The sequence below is a fragment of the Aegilops tauschii genome, chromosome 2 (assembly GCF_002575655.3).
Source record: "Aegilops tauschii subsp. strangulata cultivar AL8/78 chromosome 2, Aet v6.0, whole genome shotgun sequence".
Lineage (NCBI taxonomy): Eukaryota > Viridiplantae > Streptophyta > Magnoliopsida > Poales > Poaceae > Aegilops > Aegilops tauschii.
Window position 1 is genome coordinate 652,096,875 of NC_053036.3, and position 16,897 is coordinate 652,113,771.

The 16,897-nt window shown below is 45.8% G+C and overlaps 3 protein-coding genes across 4 annotated transcripts; 1 reads left to right on the forward strand and 2 right to left on the reverse strand.

The window, feature by feature from the left end:
- Positions 1-288: 288 nt before the first annotated feature.
- LOC109747519 (uncharacterized) lies at positions 289-2,791 on the reverse strand. Its single transcript, XM_020306564.4, has 3 exons — positions 1,944-2,791; positions 1,543-1,772; positions 289-1,073 (listed from the first exon to the last, which is right to left on the reverse strand). Exons 1-3 carry the CDS (start codon positions 2,548-2,550, stop codon positions 450-452), a joined length of 1,461 nt encoding a protein of 486 aa, XP_020162153.3. The 5' UTR covers positions 2,551-2,791; the 3' UTR covers positions 289-449.
- Positions 2,792-9,851: 7,060 nt separating this feature from the next.
- On the forward strand, positions 9,852-14,582 carry LOC109747520 (uncharacterized). 2 transcript variants are annotated; one of them, XM_040400250.3, is made up of 4 exons: positions 9,884-11,526; positions 11,727-11,956; positions 13,680-14,308; positions 14,448-14,582. In XM_040400250.3, the coding sequence occupies exons 1-3, from the start codon at positions 9,981-9,983 to the stop codon at positions 14,304-14,306; spliced, it is 2,403 nt and encodes an 800-aa protein (XP_040256184.1). In that variant the 5' UTR covers positions 9,884-9,980; the 3' UTR covers positions 14,307-14,308; positions 14,448-14,582. The 2 variants fall into 2 exon arrangements, with proteins under 2 accessions (XP_020162154.1, XP_040256184.1); XM_020306565.3 differs by having other exon boundaries at positions 9,852-11,526; positions 13,680-14,582.
- Positions 14,583-15,385: 803 nt separating this feature from the next.
- Positions 15,386-16,512, reverse strand: LOC109747521 (UPF0481 protein At3g47200-like). Its single transcript, XM_073507611.1, has 2 exons — positions 16,310-16,512; positions 15,386-16,217 (listed from the first exon to the last, which is right to left on the reverse strand). Exons 1-2 carry the CDS (start codon positions 16,510-16,512, stop codon positions 15,464-15,466), a joined length of 957 nt encoding a protein of 318 aa, XP_073363712.1. The 3' UTR covers positions 15,386-15,463.
- Between the last annotated feature and the right edge of the window lie 385 nt (positions 16,513-16,897).

Sequence of the window (16,897 nt, forward strand, 5' to 3'; positions counted from 1 at the left end):
CGTTCACCAAGAGTTGCAAGAGTTGTGTGTGCAGGCCGCATCTAGGTATTGCTTAGTGCAAGACCGACAGCCACCATGCGTCAAGCTGGGCGTATGGTGGGCCAGCCCAATAATGCTAGGTTCATTAGTTTAATTTCTTTTCTTATAGTTTCATATGGAATTTCTTAATTTTATTTTATTTTTCATACTTGTTTACATTTTCATACTATTTTCCAAAATATTATATAATTTCAAAAATTAATTTACACAAACGTTCATTGCGCATTTGAAAAATATTAACTCAGTGTATTTTCCACACAAATTATAAAATGTTCATCTATTCAAAACAAATGTTCATATCATTTGAAAAACGTCACGCATTTCAAAAAAATGGCACACTCTATTAAACAAGTCTAAGCTAAGCTCACAAATCGAGGTAAAAGACTGAGTCACGGCCACTCCACACACCTTCAATAGCCGTCGAGTACAAGATCATGATTGTCCATGACAAGACGAGACCAAGCGACAACTATCTCCACTTCGGAGCCGCCAACATGACACTTAAGCATAGTTGTTTGACACTGCTGGACAGGAAAGTCAACGTGATTTATTCGAGAGATACTGGGTTTGGACTTTGAGTATGCTCCTATGACAACTCGGAGTGTGCCCTGCAATCCCACTGACATCACATTTCTTGACAAACTAAGATACCCATCTAATCCAGCATGCATCCTTTCACCACTGCAGTCAAGCAAAACAACTTCCACGGCGCTTCCCAACATTGCTTCAACACGAAAAAAGAAGCAAGAAACTTTGCATCCATAGTTAAAAGACTCCCCTTCAACCACACGAACACCAACAATTGTGGCCTGGATTGATGGAGCAAATCGCTCAAGACTTATCTCTGCTGTACAACAGCGGCTATTGATCAGCATGATGTCATACTTCTTCATGGGGCGGTACCTTTGATAGGCAATGAACAATGCTGTATCTTTGAACTGTGCTCCATATTTCAATTTTAATTCAATTTGAAAGAAAACAGGCTCGTCAGCCACAATTGCACGAGATGGGCCAGTCAAGTGCAAAAAAGGGTCCTGCACGCATAATTTTCATCATTGTCAAGCATAATTTTCATCATTCTCAGTGACACATCAAGCAAAATAACAACTAAAATGCAGTTCAGTTTAACTAGACATAGCCTAGCAGAGACATCACATGGCCATAATCTGGCAATAATATGAAGGAAAGAGTTCTCAAACAGATCATAGCCTAACAGAGAAAGCACATTGCCATAATTTGGCCAGAATATGAAGGAAAAGTTCCCAAATAGATCATAGCCTAACAGAGAAAGCACATGGCCATAATTTGGCCAAAATATGAAGGGAAGAGTTCCCAAACAGATCCTAGTAATCTTTGCTGCTATAATACAAAGTTTTGAATTTAGATTTACAACAAGCAGCTTCTGCTTTGTGTTTATAGTGTGCTTTCTTGAACACTGGCTACCGTACACTTGAACAAACAGACTAGTCAAAAAATAGACGAGAAGATAGACATTATACATACCTCTTGCTTAATTCTTTGGCAGTTTTCCCCTGAACGGCAGAAGAGAATGTTGCGGTTGTGGTCAAGATCGTCCCGTGCGGCGACCACGCCGTAGACATCAAGAGGCCAGCTCAGATTAGGATTGAGATCAACCAGTTTGATCGAGTATACTTGCAAGGCAGGGCCAGCTACGGAAGGGAACCGGAAGTTTTCGGGCGTGGAGGCCGTGAAATGCATAGAACTCAATGTTGCTGCAGCACAAAGTAAAATGATTGCGGACTGTTAGAAATTATGCTACTAAATTTAGCAGATACAAATCTATGCGTATAAAATAACAAATTTTTTTTGCAGTGATATACAAAGACGGAGTTGCATTTATTAACCGGGCTCAACTAAAGAGAGTAGAAAACAATATTGCTTACTTATGTCATCAAATCCACCGTTTCTTCCGGTCCGGCTGCCCCACGTAGCCTCCCAGCCGTCACGGTCCAAACAATCTTCAACGTCCATTTGAGCAGCAGATTTGTGGCTCTTTATAAGCTCCGATATGCCCACAAGCGCAGTGGATATGCGGCGCAGCTTTTCAACCTTGTCCGGTGAGATGGGGACTCTGAATGTTTTTAGAGTGGATGCGAGAGAGGTGAAGCGGAAGAGCAGCTGCTGCGTCTCGACCAAGAGAAAATCCATTACCTCCTCCCCAGTATTGCAACCTAGGTAAGGCAAATTCACCTCCTTGAGTTGTTGCGTGCGCATCTCCTTGAACTGGACGGACAAGCTGGAGATCTGCTCTTGAGAAACCTTCTTCTTTCCAGCAGGCAACAACCCCCTGGACGTGACCTCTCTCATCAGAAACGAGATCTCCCTCCTAAGCATCTCAAGGTGGCTAGAAAGAGCAACAACCGAGTCGTCGTGACCAATCTCCATGCCGCCGACGTCTCTCGCCGGCTCCTTGCTGGAATCCCTCCCCGTCCCCTTGCTGATTCCTAATTGGGGCTCCATACTTATGAGGGACCCCGAATATCTGTCCATCTCATCGCCAGAATCTCTTCTTCGTCCCCTTCCCGGACTCGCTCTCCGTCTCCGTCTCCTTCCCGAGTCCCCCCTCCATCTCCGTCCCCTTCCCGGACTCGCTCTCCGTCTTCTTGCCGGAATCCCCCTCCATCTCTTGCTGGAATCCCTGGCTTCACCGCCGCCGCCGCCGCCGCCGCCGCTCGCCTGGTCTCATGTTTGGGGGATTTCCTAGGGTTGGTTTCAACTTTCGAGCAGAGCCAGAGAGAGACGGCTGGTGGGTGGTAGCGGCAGTTTTACATACCCCCGGCCGGGCCCGGGGTCTCACACTCAGCCACTACCACCGGCCCACTGGAAAGCTTTTTATAGAACGACTCTTAATCGGCCGATAAATATGCGAGTTTTCTTATTATATATTCCTATTATCATTATATATTCCGGCCTTTTTTCATCACTCAAGGTTTCCGTGTCACGTACCTAGAACAAATATTTGCATTAGAGTCATCCGTGCATCATGTTCAAAATTCAGTTAAAATTGAATGAAGGACATTCAAGTCCTCAAAATTCAAATAAAGGGATAAAACTAAAAAAATTCATATTCAATGAAATTTGTCAAAACGAAAAGGGTTATTAGTCAAAACGAAAATTTTCAACATTTAAAACAATCATTTTTTGGCATTGAATTTAAATTAGCATTGTATTTGAATTGTGTTTATATCCATAATTAATTGAAAATGAATTCAGAATCCGTGAAATATTTTATGCAACGTCGGAAGGGTCCACAGAAGTCGCATAAAATTATTCAAAGGAATTTGGACTTAGTTTGACTTCAGTTTTGATTTTTTAAACAGTGGCAAAAATTTAAAACAGAAACTAAAGAATAAAGAAAAGTGAGGCAGAGACAACAGGAACCGGCCCACTGTTTAAAAATCATACATAATGTTTGCTGTTTGGAACCGATCGAGCAATCATACATAATGTTTTATTAATTTCCTAAAAAAATGTTTAATCCCCCCGAAAAAACATAATGTTTAATCTAGCTAGCTAGCTAGCTAGCTTCTCTCAAAAGAAAAAGAAAAACTAGCTTTTTTTTGGAAAAGGGGGACTCCCCGGCCTCTGCATCAGAATGATGCATACGGCCACTTAGACAAATAAAATTGGTTCAACAATATCGTAGAGTCGTAAAACAAAATAAAGTCGAGTTCACATAGACCTCGATGCGAAAACAGAAAAAGGCCATAAAGCCACAACCGGCTGGCAGAAATAAAGATAGGAAAACTAATTGCCTATCCTATTACATGACCGCCATCCAAACCGGTTGAAGATATCCCGCGCTACCATCTCCCACCGGACAGATCCAGTAACCAAACGCTCCCTGGCCTCCGTCGGAGTGAGTAGGGACCACATACGGATCAACGCCGTACCACGGAATACAACCTGCAAAAAATGAATAGTAGTTATTCTGTTAAAAGCCAAATCATTTCTGCAGTTCCAAATTGCCCATAACAACGCACAAACTCCTACACGAATGTGTCTAGCTGTAACGGACTCTATCCCATCCAGCCACGTTCCAAATAACGACCCGACCGAACTCGGAGGAGTAATGTTAAAGGCAATTTGCACGGAGCGCCACAAAATTCTTGCCAACGGGCACTCAAAGAAGAGATGCTTGATGGTTTCATCCCGATCACAGAAACTACACCTAGTAGATCCTGTCCAATTGCGCTTAACCAAGTTGTCCTTTGTTAGAATGACCTGTTTATGGACAAACCACATAAACACTTTAATTTTCAAAGGAACTTTGACTTTTCAAACATGTTTGGAGCTAGGAATGACACTCGAGTTAATAACATCGATGTACATCGACTTAACGGTAAATTGTCCAGACCTAGTAAGTTTCCAACACAACTGATCGGGCTGATGATGTAGCTGAACCTCCATCAGTCTACGCACCAGATGAAGCCAAGCTTCCCATCTATTACCAACAAGCACCCTCCTAAACTGGATATTAAGGGGAGTGGCCTGCATAATCATTGCCACTAGCGCATCAAGGCGATGTACAATACGATACAGAGTTGGGTACTGTAATGCCAAAAGTGTATCACCAAGCCAAGTGTCCTCCCAGAAGCGAGTATCGTTGCCATCTCCGACAATTAACTTTGTTCTATTAAAGAAGGTTGCCTTAACTCTCATAAGCCCCTTCCAAAATGGCGAATCGGTTGGTCTCACTGTCACCTGTGACAAAGTTTTGGATTGCAGATACTTGTTACGAAGAATCTATGCCCAAGTCGCATCAGTCTCAACTGATAGCTTATATAGCCACTTACTAAGCAGGCATCTGTTCTTGACCTCAAGATTCTCGATACCCAACCCCCCCTGATCCTTAGGACGACAAATAATATCCCACTTGGCGAGTCTATACTTTCTCTTAAGATCATCACTCTGCCAAAAAATCTTGATCGATAGAAGTCCAGCCTTTTCCTAACCCCAACTGGAACCTCAAAGAAAGATAGGAGGAACATCGGCATACTTGTGAGCACCGAATTAATAAGAATTAACCGGCCTCCATAAGACATGAGTTTGCCCTTCCAGCAACTAAGTTTCTTTTCGAACCGATCTTCGATACATTTCCACTCTCTGTTCGTGAGCTTACGATGATGAATGGGTATACCTAGGTAAGTAAAAGGTAAAGCCCCTAATTCACAACCAAACAATTGCCTATAAGCCTCTTGTTCCTCCTTGGCTCTACCAAAGCAGAACAACTCGCTTTTATGAAAGTTAATCTTTAAACCGGACAATTGTTCAAATAAACACAACACCGGCTTCATGTTTCTCGCTTTTGCCAAGTCATGCTCCATAAAGATGATTGTATCATCAGCGTACTGCAAAATGGACACACCCCCATCAACTAGGTTAGGCACCAAGCCACCTACCTGACCGGCGTCCTTTGCCCTGCCTATGAGAATTGCCAACATATCGACCACAATGTTGAACAAAATAGGGGACATTGGATCTCCTTGCCTCAGGCCTTTGTGTGTCTGGAAATAATGCCCTATATCATCATTTACTTTAATTCCAACACTATCTTTTTGCGTAAAGGATTCTACCTGGCGTCGCCAAGCCTCATCAAAACCCTTCATGCGTAAAGCCTGTTGAAGGAATGGCCATTTGACTTTGTCATACGCTTTTTCGAACCACTTTGAAAACAACTCCATCCAGCTTTTTCGTATGGATTTCATGGAGCGTTTCATGAAGGACCACAACCCCCTCAAGGATGTTCCTGTCCGGCATGAAGGCAGTTTGGGTAGGCTGCACAACAGCATGCGTGATCTGTGAGAGCCTATTGGTCCCGACCTTGGTGAAAATTTTGAAACTAACATTAAGAAGACAGATTGGCCTGAATTGCTCAATTCTCACAGCCTCTGTTTTCTTAGGAAGAAGGGTGATCGTTCCAAAATTTAGCTGAAAAAGATGAAGCTGTCCAGCAAACAGATCATTGAACAAAGGCAACAAATCCCCTTTAATGATATACCAGCATTTCTTATAGAACTCCGCTGGAAATCCATCTGGGCCCGGCGCTTTGTTATTTTCCATTTGCGAAACGGCCTCAAATACCTCTTTCTCGGAAAAAGGAGCCGTCAAAAAATCATTCTCCACAGCTGTGAGCTGAGGAACATCCTCAACCCTGGACTCATCCAGAGACACACAGTTATTTTCTGGAGGGCCAAACAACTGCTTATAGAACTCAGTTATGTACAATTTTAGGTTTTCCTGTCCTACAATTGTACCCTCATCTTGCTCAAGCTGAAAGATCCTCTTCTTTCGATGCTTACCATTAGCAATCATGTGAAAGAATTCAGTGTTCGCGTCCCCCTGGACTACTCGCCGGACCTTGGCCCGCAACGCCCACTTCAACTCTTCTTCCCTAAGAAGTTCTTTCAGCCTCAATTCTGCGTCAAGCTTGGCATGAAGCTCCGCGGCCGGCAGTATCGTGGTTTCTGCTTTTACATCCAGGGACTGAATAAGGGACAGAAGCCTTTCCTTTTCAACCTTATAAATCCCGCTAAGATGCTTAGCCCATCCACGCAGGAAACTCCTCAAGTGCCTGATCTTATTCTGCCAGCGCTGAAGCGCAGTCTTTCCTCCTGAATCCTTAGCCCACTCTCTAGCCACGAGATCAAGGAAGCCTTCACGTTCAAACCAAGCCATCTCAAAGGAGAACACGTTCTTGTTCCCCAAGTGGGAGGGCTCACCAGAGTCCACAAAAAGCAGCGTGTGGTCAGAGATACCACGGGACAGGGCCTGTACTGTTACTAGAGGAAACTTCTGTTCCCAATCGACGCTCGCCAACACACGATCCAACTTCTCATACGTCGGATTTGGCAGCGCATTAGCCCAGGTGAATTTTCTGCCCGAGAGCTCAATTTCTCTCAGGTTCAAACTTTCAATGATAGTATTGAACATGAACGACCATCTGTCGTCAAAGTTATCATTGTTCTTATCCTCACGCCTTCTAATAATATTGAAATCACCCCCCACCAGGAAAGGCAACTGCTCGGAACCACACATCCGAACGAGATCAGCCAAGAAATCGGGCTTAAGCTCGGGCTGCGCAGCCCCATAAACCGCAACCAGAGCCCAGTTAAACCCATCTTCCTTCGACCGCACCCGGAACTTGACTGCAAAGTCACCCATAACCACACTGCGAACCTCAAGCGTTTCGCACCTAACGCCGAGTAAGATTCCACCCGATCTCCCTCTCGGCGGCAAGCAATGCCAATCAAATTCTATACCCCCCGACAAAGAATTTAGAAATTGAGGCGCAAAATTATCTCTACCCGTCTCCAATAGAGCGATAAAATCTAAATGATGCTCGACAGACGCCTCAGCAAGAAACCTTCTTTTAGCCAAGTCCCTTAGACCTCTGCTATTCCAAAAGATTCCTTTCATAGTTCATCATGGAATTTTTTTGCCGAACGAATCCTAGCACTCCTACGCACTGCGGACAACGGGTATACCTTCCGTTTCCACTTGCACTTTGGGATAGCTTGACTCTGCAACTGGTCCTCACAACCAGTGTCAGAAGGGCGTGCCAAAACTATCTCAGTAGAATCATCCTCTACATCCGCCTCAGAACTAGGAGGCAAAAGATCCGCACAAAAATTGTCGAGCACCCTGACCCCGAGCGCATCAACCTCCGAATCACACATGGGTTTAACAGCCGCAATATTGCGAATCATCTCTAAGGCCCGCTCAGCCTCTAGGTCAAGTAGATCATTAATAGAATTAGAAATTTCAATGTCATTACTACCTAGAGAAACTCCTAATTGCATTATCAACAATCTCATCATTTGAAAAATGCAAAATGGAATTAGAAGTATTGACCGACATACCAGTAGTGACCTCTACATCATGAAGCTTGGCCGCCCTCATGGCGCACCGTTGCTGAATGTCGTCCACATCCGGATGTGCCTGGAGACAGTCACTCACCCGGCGCCCCTCAGACATCGGATCCTGGATCCCACCAAACGCAATGACCTCCTCCCGAGAGATCGCGGTTGGGGTACGGCCTCCTGCCTCACCCCAACCCGCAGTCCGAGCGACCTGCAGGGGCTCCCCCACAGCCTCGCCAGTAGGAGGACGGGACGCCTGGCGCGCCCCACAAGACGGGGCCGTCAACGAGGATGGTGGAGGCAGAACAAGGGCCGCCCGCCCTAGCTCCCTACCCCGCACTGGAGAAACCACCACCATAGGAGAAAGCTCCGAGGCCACCTGCCCCGAGCCCACTCCCGAAGGCAAAGCCGGCACCAACCGAAAGGAAGACGCAACGGGAGAAGAGGTATCCGAGGCCTCCTGACCCGGACCTCCTCCCAACGAAGAAGAGGACACGGGAGCCACCTGCCCCGCATCCCCTTCCTCAGCACAAAAAGAGCAACCCGAAACCGCCCGGCCTATGGCTCCTCCCGGCACGCCAGGCCCGATAAGCTGCGTCATCTTCTGAGGGGGAACCGCGCTGAGCAGAAGAGGGAGTGGCCACCTGCCGACTCACCTCCTCCTCCCCCCAGACCGAAAGTGATGAAACCCCAAAATCCCCAGAACCCCAATTTCCTTGTAATGCAGTGAATGGGATGTAAATATCCGAAGAGACAGGTATGCATCTTGGACACTTTCTGGCATACGTTACCATTGCTGAGAATGAAGCTATCGGAAGGGAGTGTTATGAATTTATGCTGCTGGTATGTGTGAAAGCAATTCACTTTGACTCGTCTATTGGGTTTCTGCTGCAAATTATGTACTCCCTCCGTTCCATATCAGCGACGAGTAATAATGGAATGGAGGGAGAGTAGAACTGAACTACTCCCTCCGTCCCATAATATAGGACGTTTTTTGACACTACACTACATTATGGGACGGAGGGAGTAGTTTGTTCGGAATTGATGTAAAAGCATTGTATGATTGATGCAAAGAAAAGAAAAGTGATTTGCTAAGTGAAAAATCTGTAGCAGCGGCTAGTTTGTTTGACTTGCCTGTGCACTGAGAGAGACAGAATTGTTTAGGTTTCTGGAGGTTTAGCTGCATGGAGCTGTCAGTGATTTTGCTATAAAATGCAGTGCAATGTGTTCCTGTGCAGGTCATTTTCCTATCGGTAATTTTTAGAGATTGAGGAATGTTGTCACATTGATTAATCTTGTTGTCTCTGCCCAGGGACAGGGAGGGGGCTAATTTGATGATGGTTAGGACGGCAACGAAATCTCGTATGCACTGGAGATGGACGGAAGGCTGTATTTGATCTTGTGGAGGGAGGGCTCCGGGCGGGAATACTGATGGGTGGAGCTTTGTCGGTGTCTTGTATTATTTATTGCAGTATATATCCGAGCTTGTCGTTTGGGTTGCTGTAGAATTAATGTGATGTTGTGGAGAGTGCTACTCGTCTTAGGTTTTCCTTGTTTTGTATCCACACAGGTGATGCCACGCGGCAAGGTCCTGCTTCTTTGAGGAGTAGTGTACATAGGAGAGGTGCATTTCGGAATTGAGGAAAGATATGCTTGTTGCAGCTGTGTTTCATATAACAGGCTAATGTAAATTTTGAAGTTTATTATCAGCAACACTTTTGCACTCTTGTTGAAAAAAAGAAAACCCTGTCTTGATACGTGTGATTGATTGATTGGCATGCTGAGAAATTCTTGGCTTAAATGTGAAAAAGAAAGTGATGACCGTGTGTTTGTGGAATCCTTCCGCTTGATTGTGTTGGGCAAAATCCAGTGGGCCGGTGCTGAGCGTGAGACCCCCCCGGCTCGGCCCGGTCCCGGGGGTGCTCGAAAGTTGAAACCCTAGGAGACCAGGCGAGTGGCGGCGGCGAAGCCATCTCTTCTCTTCTCTTCTCTTCTCAACACCCCCCACCCCAACCAGAACCCAAACCAGCTGGGATCCACGGCCGGAGGCGGAGAGAGATGGAGGGGGCTGGGATCCACGGCCGGAGGCGGAGAGAGATGGAGGGGGAACTCAGGAAGGAGACGGAGATGGAGTCCAGCAAGGGGACGGAGATGGAGTCCAGCAAGGGGACGGAGTATGAGAAGAAACTCGAGATTCTCATGAAGGCTCGGCACGATGTCACGAGGCTGCTCAAGAAAGGCAAGTACCCGGCCAGGCATAGGGCACTCTTGCATACCCAGCAGCATTTCTTGTCGGAGGAGCGAAATATCCTCAGGATGATGGGCAAGTCCCGGACGGAGATTCATAGGTATCCCGATTCCGATTCTGGCGATGAGATGGGCAGAGCTTCAGGGTCCCTCGTAGGTATGGAGCCCCAATTGGGAATCAACAAGCGGACGGAGATGGATGGGGAGCTCAGGAAAGAGCAGGAGAGTATCAGGAAGCTTCGGGACCAACTCACCAAGACTTGTGAATCCTCCACGGACCCGGCGACGCAGAGGATATTCTTGGATCAGCTGGATATACTCTGGAGGGAGGAGGACACACTCCTCACCATGATGAGCGAGTCCGGGATGGACGTTCAGAGGGCTTCCGGTTCCGATATCGATTCCGATTCCGATTCCGGTTCCGGTTCTGGTGATGAGATGGGCAGTTCGGGGGTGCACCCATCCCTCATAAGGATGGAGTGGAGACTCAGGAAGGAGATGGAGAGGAATTCCAGCAAGGGGACCGAGATCGAGTCCGGCAAAGAGCAGGAGATGGAGGGCAAACTCAGCAAGGAGCACAAACTCAGCAAGGAGCACCAGAGACTCAGGAAGGTTCGGTCCCAACTCAACAAGAGGTGCCAGTCCACCAAGGACCCGGCGACGCAAAGGATACTCTTGACTCAGCAGGAGATACTCTGGACCAAGGAGCAAGCACTCCTCACGATCATGAGGCAGTCGGGGATGGAGATTGAGAGGGATCCCGATTCCGATTCCGGCAATGAGATGGGCAGAGATTCTCCCCTCATAAGTATGGAGTGGGGACTCAGCAAGGGGACGGAGAGAGACACTGGTGGCAAGGAGATGGGTCTGATGGCCAATGGCTTGGTTGTTGCTCTTTCTAGCCACCTTGAGGTGCTTAGGAGGGAGATCTCGTTCCTGAGGACAGAGGTCACGTCCCGGGGCAATGGGTTGGCTGGAAATGGAAACAAGGCTGATCAAGAGCACATCATCATGTCTAACCTGTCCCTCGATGACACTCTACTCAAGAAGAAGGTGAATTTGCCTTACCTCGGTTGTGAGACTGAGGATGTAATGGATTTCCTGCTCGTCGAGACGCAGCAGTTGCTCTATCGCTTCAACTCTTTCGCGTCCATTCTACAAAAATTCAGAATCCCCATATCTTCGCACAAGATTCAGAAGCTGCGTCTCATATCCAATGCACTTGTGGGCATCTCGGAGCTTATCAAAAGGCACAAATCTGCTGCTGCCAAGGGTCATGGAGATCATTTGGACCGTGCAGGCTGGGATGCTACGTGGGGATGCTCGACGAGAAAACATGGTGCCTTTGACGACATAAGTAAGCCAAAAATACTGCTATATAGCTATCTTAGTTTTCCCTCTCTCTAATTAATTGTGCCTCGGTCAATGAAATGCAATGCCCTTCTTCTATGTCACCGCAAAATACAGCTCTTCTTATAAATGCATAGATTTCAATCTGCCAACTTTAGCAGTAGCTCAATTTCTAACAGTCCTCAATCTCTTGATTTTGTGCTGCAGCGACATTGAGTCCTATGCAATTCACGGCTTGCACGCCTGGAATCTTCCCATTCTCGTCCGTGGCAGGCCCTGCCTTGCAGATCTATTCAGTCAGGCTCGTTAATCTTAACCGGAATCTGAGTTGGCCACTTGATGTCTACGGCGTGGTCGCTGCACGGGACGATTTTGACCACAACCTCAACATTCTCTTCCGCCGGTCAAGTGCAAACTGCCAAAGAATTAAGAAAGAGGTTTGTATAATGTCTATCTTGTCTAATTGTTACAAAGTATTATATGAAGAGCATTGGTTGTGTGGCAAAGGATTAAGTTATAATTGTTGCGTAATGTTTATAGTTTAAACTGAGTTGTTTTTGGTTACCTACATAAGTTGGGATTGTTTTGTGTAACCAGATTCGTTTAAGGTTCAAACTAGTCGGTATCAGCTTTAGGCAAGTTATGCAGGCCAGGCAGTATGTATGTTGAAAATTTTCTGCCATATTTAGCGAGCATAGAGCAAATCAGCAAGAAAATAGTCAAACAATTAAAGTAGTCTCCCACGTGCTGAGGCTGTTTCTGGATGGTGGCAGGGCACATGCACTGCAAGTAAGTCAAGCTTTGGTAGAGAGCTTGACTTTTATTAAGCTGTGTTGTTGTGGCAGACAACAAGATAGATTTTTTACAAAGCAAAATGAACTGTCTTGTGCATGGTTAGTTCCTCTACATGATCACTGGTTCGAATTAGCTAGGCATTCATTATTTAGTTCATTCTGTACCTTCTATTTGCCCTAAAAGTGTACACATGACTGAATGTCCTCTCTTTGCTGTCAAAGATTAATTTTGAGGTGATTTCTTCTACTATTAACTCACTGATGGTTGAGTTTCAAGAACACGTAATTGCTTTTACTTTAAATGGAGTGGATAACTAGAATGCTGCCTTTTTGTCGATGTACAACTAGAATTTCTCATTTTCTTACACATAGAGCCTGGTCGTGCGTGTTGCTATACTACATTTGGAGCCTGGCTGTGTTGCTATACTAGTTTCTTTTTAGACATACAACTAGTATTTTTCATGTCACTGCTGTTAAGTTATTCCACTCTTGATAGTTGGGGTATTGAACTAGTTTACTAGTTTTGATTTCTGGCTTGCGCGGATGTTGGTGATAATGTAAAGCATAACCTTCTTTTTTACTCGTATTGTAACTGAGTTGTGGTGGATGGATGGATGCTTTGGTTTGATGTTGCTATCTCGAGGCAGTGTGTGATCTGAAGCCAGTTGTTTCATCGCAATTTGTATATATAGCCTTGGGTCTGTTTTCAGTTTAGTCCTGGGAATATGGTTTTCTGGAACATGTTTCTTGAATTGCAGACTCTGAATTTGCATGTAGGTTAATGGTACTGCATGGTCGGTTGGATCTGGAACACTCGACCCTCATATGGCAGCAACATATTTGACTTTGCAAAAGTAGATTATGTTCAGTTTTAGACTGGTTCTGTGGTTTTGGATTTCTGAAACTGCTAGTTGACTGGCTAGATGTTAGTCTGCTAGGTAGAAGAACTACTTGCCTTGTGAAACGGCCAGATCATGGTTGAATATATGTTTCTTCCCTGTCATGTTATGTTTATTTTTGTATATCGCACAAGCAATGCGGCAAAGGCTGAGCGAATCCGGCTGACATTGGCCGCCTGATTGGGTTGCTGTGTGATCGACAGAGGTTGGAGATATGCAAAGGTTGTAAAATCTGAATATTGACCTGCTGTTTTCTTTGGGTGTGGAAGCAGTAGGTGCCGGTTGTAAATCCAAATTCATAACCGGTGTATTATAGTGGTAGAGATTAGTAGGATCTGTTTGGGAACTATTTCTTTCAGTTTCTGGCCAAATTATGGCCATATAATCTCTGTTAGACTATGTCTAGTTCAAAAACTGTTATTTTGCCTGATGTGTGTGACTGACGTTGATGAACATGATGCTTGCAGGACCCTTTCTTGCACTTGATTGGCCCGTCTCGTGCAATTGTGGCTGGCGAACCTGTTTTGTTTCAAATTGACCTGAAATTGAAGTATGGAGCACAGTTTGAACATACAGCATCGTTCACTGCCAACCAAAGTTACCGCTCTATCAAGCGGTGTGACACCATGCAGATCCGCAACTCCTGTTGTACAGCAAAGATAAGACTTGGGCGAGTTGCTCCAGCAATCCAGGCCACAATAGTAGGTGTTCGTGTGGTTGAAGGGGAGTGGCCTTTTAAGTATGGATGTAACGTTTCTTGCTTGTTTTCTCCTGCTGATGCAACGGAGGGATGCGCCGCAGAAGTCGTCTTGCTTGACTGTCGTGCTAAAAAGATGCGTGCAGCATCAGATGGGTATCTTTCTTTGTCAAGAAATGTTGTGGCAGTGGGATTGCAGGGCACACTCCGAGTCGTCACAGGAGCATACTCAAAGTCCGGACTCAATATTGTTCGAAAATATCATGTCGAATTTCCTATCCAGCAGTGTCAGACAAATAGTTGTAGATGCTCAGTTGACCGCTCTACATTGGAGATAGTTGTTGCTTGGTCTCGCCTTGTCATGGACAAGCATGATCATGTACTTGATGGTTATTGAAGGTGTGAGGAGTGGCAGTGGCTTAGGCTTTTACCTTGATTTGTGAGCTTAGCTTAGGCTTGGTCTTTTTTCCCCAGATATATGATACTAGTTTCCCACTTTGGTCTGATAACTTGGTTACGCAACATTTTTAATGTGCAGGTCCAAGCAGGGTGGTCTAATGGAGAAAAGGTGTAAGAGCTTAAGTTATATATTTAGTAAGTCTGATGTATCGATAAAGCAACATAAGTCTGAACCAATGGCTAATTTTTTAACTTATGGTCTTTGATTTTGCAAGCAGCATTGTTTGAACCAGTAGCTAATATGAAACAGTAGCATGCTTAGCTAGTCTGAAACACTAGCATGCTTAGTGGGATTACTCGAGTTCCATGCTGCTGGTCTCAGTTAACCTGTGTTGCTCTCTGTTACATCAATCTTCCACTAAGTCTGCTTGACCACTTGAGCCTTTTTATGTGATGGAAGTTGCATGTTCAGTGCCTCCCATGTTTCGATGTGGAAAAGCTAATGTTCCGGCTATATAGTACTTGAGCATTTTGTGAACAAGCTTTTGTTTATTGATAATTCAAGGCAGAGCCCGGGCTCAGTTGAGCCCGGTGAACAGTACCCCAATTTGAAATAAAATAAGTTCAAAAAAGTCGGAATTTTTTTGTGGTGCAAGATGTTTCTGTTCAAGCACTCGTTAGATATGAAACTATCACACGTGGATCCATTTTTTAACCAATGCATTATACATGAACCGTACTAGTGGTCCACCAGATAGCAATACGTTTCTTTGTTTGAAAAGAGGAGTGCCCCCAACCTTTACATCATCACGATGCATTGGTGTTTTTAGGTATTGTGTCCTATTTTTATCGGTTATGGCGGCTTTTATACTTTTTCACTTTTGTTCACATACTTGAGATGGTACTCGATTTTTACACTATGTTTGATTAAACAAATGATTGTGTGCATTGCTCGATTCTTTTCAAAAAAAAAAAGAAAACACACACATAAATATACATTATTTGGCATTTCAAACACACGATGGGAGAGAAAGAGGGAGAGAGAGATATTTTCTTGAGTTGTGCACAATTCTTCAACTTCTCTTCCACTTTTTATTCCTTGCAAAAAAAAAATTATCAGGTTAATTCATTTTGGGCTTGCCCTTCTCGTTAGGATCATAGGATATCTCCAACGACGAGCAGGATTGCGGTGACAAGGGCGAGGAGTGTCCACAGGCTCTTGAAGTACTTGTTCCTCAGGTTTGACCACGCCCCGTAGAGAAACACACGCAAATGGTTGTTGCGGTAATGGTGATCCACGCCCTGACTCACCTGGCACGGCTGACTCTTCCAATTCTTGGAGACGTCTCTGGTGAGGCTGTTGAAGAGCCTCACCACAGCATTGTCGTCGTCAGCGAGGTCGTGCTCCAGGATCCCCTTCCTCTCCAGTAGTTGCACGTCGTCGGCAGAGTTGATGAGGTCCTTGACGAACAACACGTATGCCGTCACGTCATTGCCAGTGCCGACGTGCATCGCCTCGAACGCCATCATGTTGTGGATCCTGTAGGTGGTGGAGTCGTCCATCTCGACCTTGGGCATGTAGAGCTCTATGTCGTCGAGGCAGCTCGTCTTGCTAGGCAGGAACTGGATTCCTGCCTCCGACAGCTTCCAGGCGGATCGGGGCACCACACTCTCCGGGCGAACGACGCTGACGTCCTTTGATGTCGGTGTCGTCGGCATGCCTCTGTGAAGAACCTTTCTGTTACTCTTGATCTGACTTGTGCCCTTGAGTCGGCTCGTCCGATAGATGTCAAGAGGGTGGAGTCCCAAGCCGGTCCCTTCCGGGGCATCTTCCCTTTCGAGGAACTTGAGCTCAGGTCCATGTAGGCATCCTCCAGCTCGTCGGCCACCTTCTCCAAGGGTCAGCTTGCTCCTCCATCGGTTTCAGGTCCTTGTCATCGTGGTGAAATGGGCCGAGAGACACTGTCTGCAGCTTGAATACGCTGCTCGCGGTGCCATTACATTTTCCCGTAAAGAAAATACATGCCATCAACCGTCTTCATCTTGAAGCGCAGCGGGACGCGGAAGATGCCGTGCTTCGGCCATCTCAGCACCTTTGCCGGCGGCTCCGCGTCCTCCAGCTGCTTCTCCATGTCCATCACCCATCCCTCCATGTTCGCCTGCGGCTCAGGGCAGTCGACATCCACCACCCACGATGACGACATCCTGCAACCAAGTGAAGTATATGTAGGGGAAGACATAACAGGAACCGGCTTTCTTTCTCGTCCATATTCCTTTTTGCTGCATTATCACGGGATTATACCTTACTTACGCAGGCCTGGTTATAGGGACATGATATATATACATAATGAATTATATATTATTATAGGACGGTGTCACTTGCCTTGTCCCCTAGAGTTAGGCACAACGTTAGGTGCAAAGGAACTTAATTACAGCAGAATTATGCTTGACTTCATTTAGTCTAGCGTGTTTTGCAGAAAGCATTGGCTGGAAGGATGTTTTGTACTACTATTAAACCAGGCTTTACCAAAAGGAAATAGTAGGATGCTTCTGGCAGAGCCAAACTAAGGCCATGTACCATTGTGCTTA

Coding starts and splice junctions, on each gene's coding strand:
- LOC109747520 (XM_020306565.3), top strand. CDS start 9,981: ATGGAGGGGGCTGGGATCCACGGCCGGAGGCGGAGAGAGATGGAGGGG. Junction 11,527..11,726: donor TGGTGCCTTTGACGACATAA/GTAAGCCAAAAA, acceptor TTTGTGCTGCAG/CGACATTGAGTCCTATGCAA. Junction 11,957..13,679: donor GCCAAAGAATTAAGAAAGAG/GTTTGTATAATG, acceptor TGATGCTTGCAG/GACCCTTTCTTGCACTTGAT.
- LOC109747519 (XM_020306564.4), bottom strand. CDS start 2,550: ATGGACAGATATTCGGGGTCCCTCATAAGTATGGAGCCCCAATTAGGA. Junction 1,773..1,943: donor CGGTGGATTTGATGACATAA/GTAAGCAATATT, acceptor TTTGTGCTGCAG/CAACATTGAGTTCTATGCAT. Junction 1,074..1,542: donor GCCAAAGAATTAAGCAAGAG/GTATGTATAATG, acceptor TTATGCGTGCAG/GACCCTTTTTTGCACTTGAC.
- LOC109747521 (XM_073507611.1), bottom strand. CDS start 16,512: ATGTCGTCATCGTGGGTGGTGGATGTCGACTGCCCTGAGCCGCAGGCG. Junction 16,218..16,309: donor TATTTTCTTTACGGGAAAAT/GTAATGGCACCG, acceptor CCGATGGAGGAG/CAAGCTGACCCTTGGAGAAG.